Source organism: Trypanosoma equiperdum, assembly GCF_001457755.1.
Source record: "Trypanosoma equiperdum strain OVI genome assembly, contig: ctg_1281, whole genome shotgun sequence".
NCBI classification, from domain to species: domain Eukaryota; phylum Euglenozoa; class Kinetoplastea; order Trypanosomatida; family Trypanosomatidae; genus Trypanosoma; species Trypanosoma equiperdum.
The window spans coordinates 2,000-3,936 of NW_027123262.1; the positions used below are offsets into that span (position 1 = coordinate 2,000).

Genomic DNA, 1,937 nt, shown 5'->3' on the forward strand with positions numbered 1-1,937 from the left:
GTGGGATGATGTCAAATATCACTTCTCTCTACTCCCACTTCAACGGAATCCATGGCAACTTCACCTCGCTGCTACTCGGTACCAATCTTACAACCGATGTGGATAATACTGATTCTAACATCTGACAAATACGTTTATATACATTTCCTCCTTTTCACCGATGTTTTTGCATACATGCTTTTTTGCGAGTTTGCGCGCGCCCACGTGCTTAATGATTTTCTTTTTTCATTGACATGTTGTGTTTCCGTGAAAAAAAACTAATCATCAGACAGTGGCAATGTTATTATGTTTCAAATGCTTGAATGTGCAGTTTGTGTGTGCGAAGCAAAGTTCTTTCCGGTTGCTTATTTCAGAGCTTTTATGTTTGTAGTTGTAGGAGCTTTACGAATCTGTAGGGTATGAAAGTAAAGCATTTGTGGGGATAGTGGCTTCTCAGTTGTTGCGTCTCGATATTTCTTCTGGGATGATGGCGTAGATGTGATTCGCCTGTGTGACCCTGCAATGACGAAGGCGGCAGACATACAGTTAACACCTTTGTTCACATTTTAGGCGTTCGTTCTTGGAGTATTAAGAAGACACTCATTGCAAAACCGCCGCCTTTCAGTGACATTGTCAAAATACGGTGAAAACTGTGAGTTAGTAAAGTGGCTGTACCGAAGGGTAGAGAAAAGTGGGTGTGGTGTGTAAAGAAAGCTTGGAGTGCCTTTTCAACGAGGGGATCATAACCCGGGATGTAAACGCTAGTGCGTTGAGTGAAGCAATATCCTTTTTAGGGGAGGGATGTCCATTCTCTCTTTCATGAAGTGGAGGTATTTTAGAGTAAAGATTAATGTACGCACACGCATGTGCATATGCGTAATGCGCGTTTGCCTCTTGCTGTTAGCTTTTGTTGAAAGGTTTTTAATTATTTAAACCTCTATCTAGGGACAGCACCTCAGAGGTAAAGTTGCTAAGTATATGTGGGAACGGTGACAAATATTGGAATAATGGGGAAGCAGTGGAAACGATTGTGACATTCTCCACTAGGTTGTGTGCGACGAGATGCAGTTAGATACATTGGGGAAGTGCGGGGCGTCACCCACACATTTGTAGCAACGTGTTTCAGGTTGCTGCATTTAAGGGCATCGTAGCGGTTGTGTTGGCAATCAAGGTGGTCTTTTGGCACAAGTTGTGTGGCACTGTGGCAGATCCCTCGAAAATTATCATTTCTACTTAACCTCTCATTTACAAAAGTGAAACAAATGTTGTATTTACCATAGCGCCATGCTAGAAATGGTGTGTGACAGTATAGATCGGTCTTTTCCCTCAATCAGCAACACCAGCAAAGCTTTCAACAACTCCCTTCAAATGTTTTCTTGGTAGGATGGCGGTATTACCCGTCCTTTACAAAATTTTAATCATTCTGTGTGTAGTGGCTCTTTTTGTTTCGCTTACTGCTTTCACAGTTACCATGTGAGGTTCGCATAAAAAATTCACAGAATAATGCATTGTGGCTTAGATGCGCCTTAGTTGTAGAAACATTTTAACACATAGGTGCAGTAATAGCTCTTTAGGTTTACTTCTTTGGGCTAAAAATCGGAGCATTATAAAAGAGGATTTAAACAGCACTGCAAATTTACAATCAACGAGACGTGATTTTCATTACGTTGATCTTCTTTTAGGTCAACTGTAATACAAAACTTATTCCACCTGTAGAAAAAATTTTAGGACTTTTCAAACAGATGGCTATTGGGAGCACGCGGGGCCCCTGCAAAAAAAAAACTGAAATAGGAACCCCACCCTCTGAAATGGGCGGTACATTCCCGTTTCCAAGGCAATATAAAAAATATCCTTCTTCAAAAGTGGTTGATATATATTTCATTCGAGTCAAAGTAGTCTATTTTCTTGTATATTGCGCTCTGTCGGGGGCGTGCCGTCAGTTTGTTAGTATCGAAGTC

At 41.2% G+C, this 1,937-nt stretch overlaps 1 pseudogene across 1 annotated transcript in view; it reads left to right on the forward strand.

The window, feature by feature from the left end:
* The window catches only part of TEOVI_000607200:pseudogene, a 524-nt pseudogene extending 418 nt beyond the window's left edge, over window positions 1–106 (forward strand). Inside the window, exon 2 of the mRNA in view lies at window positions 1–106. This exon is cut by the window's left edge and continues 374 nt beyond it. Within this exon, the coding sequence occupies window positions 1–106 (106 nt within the window).
* Window positions 107–1,937: the final 1,831 nt, after the last annotated feature.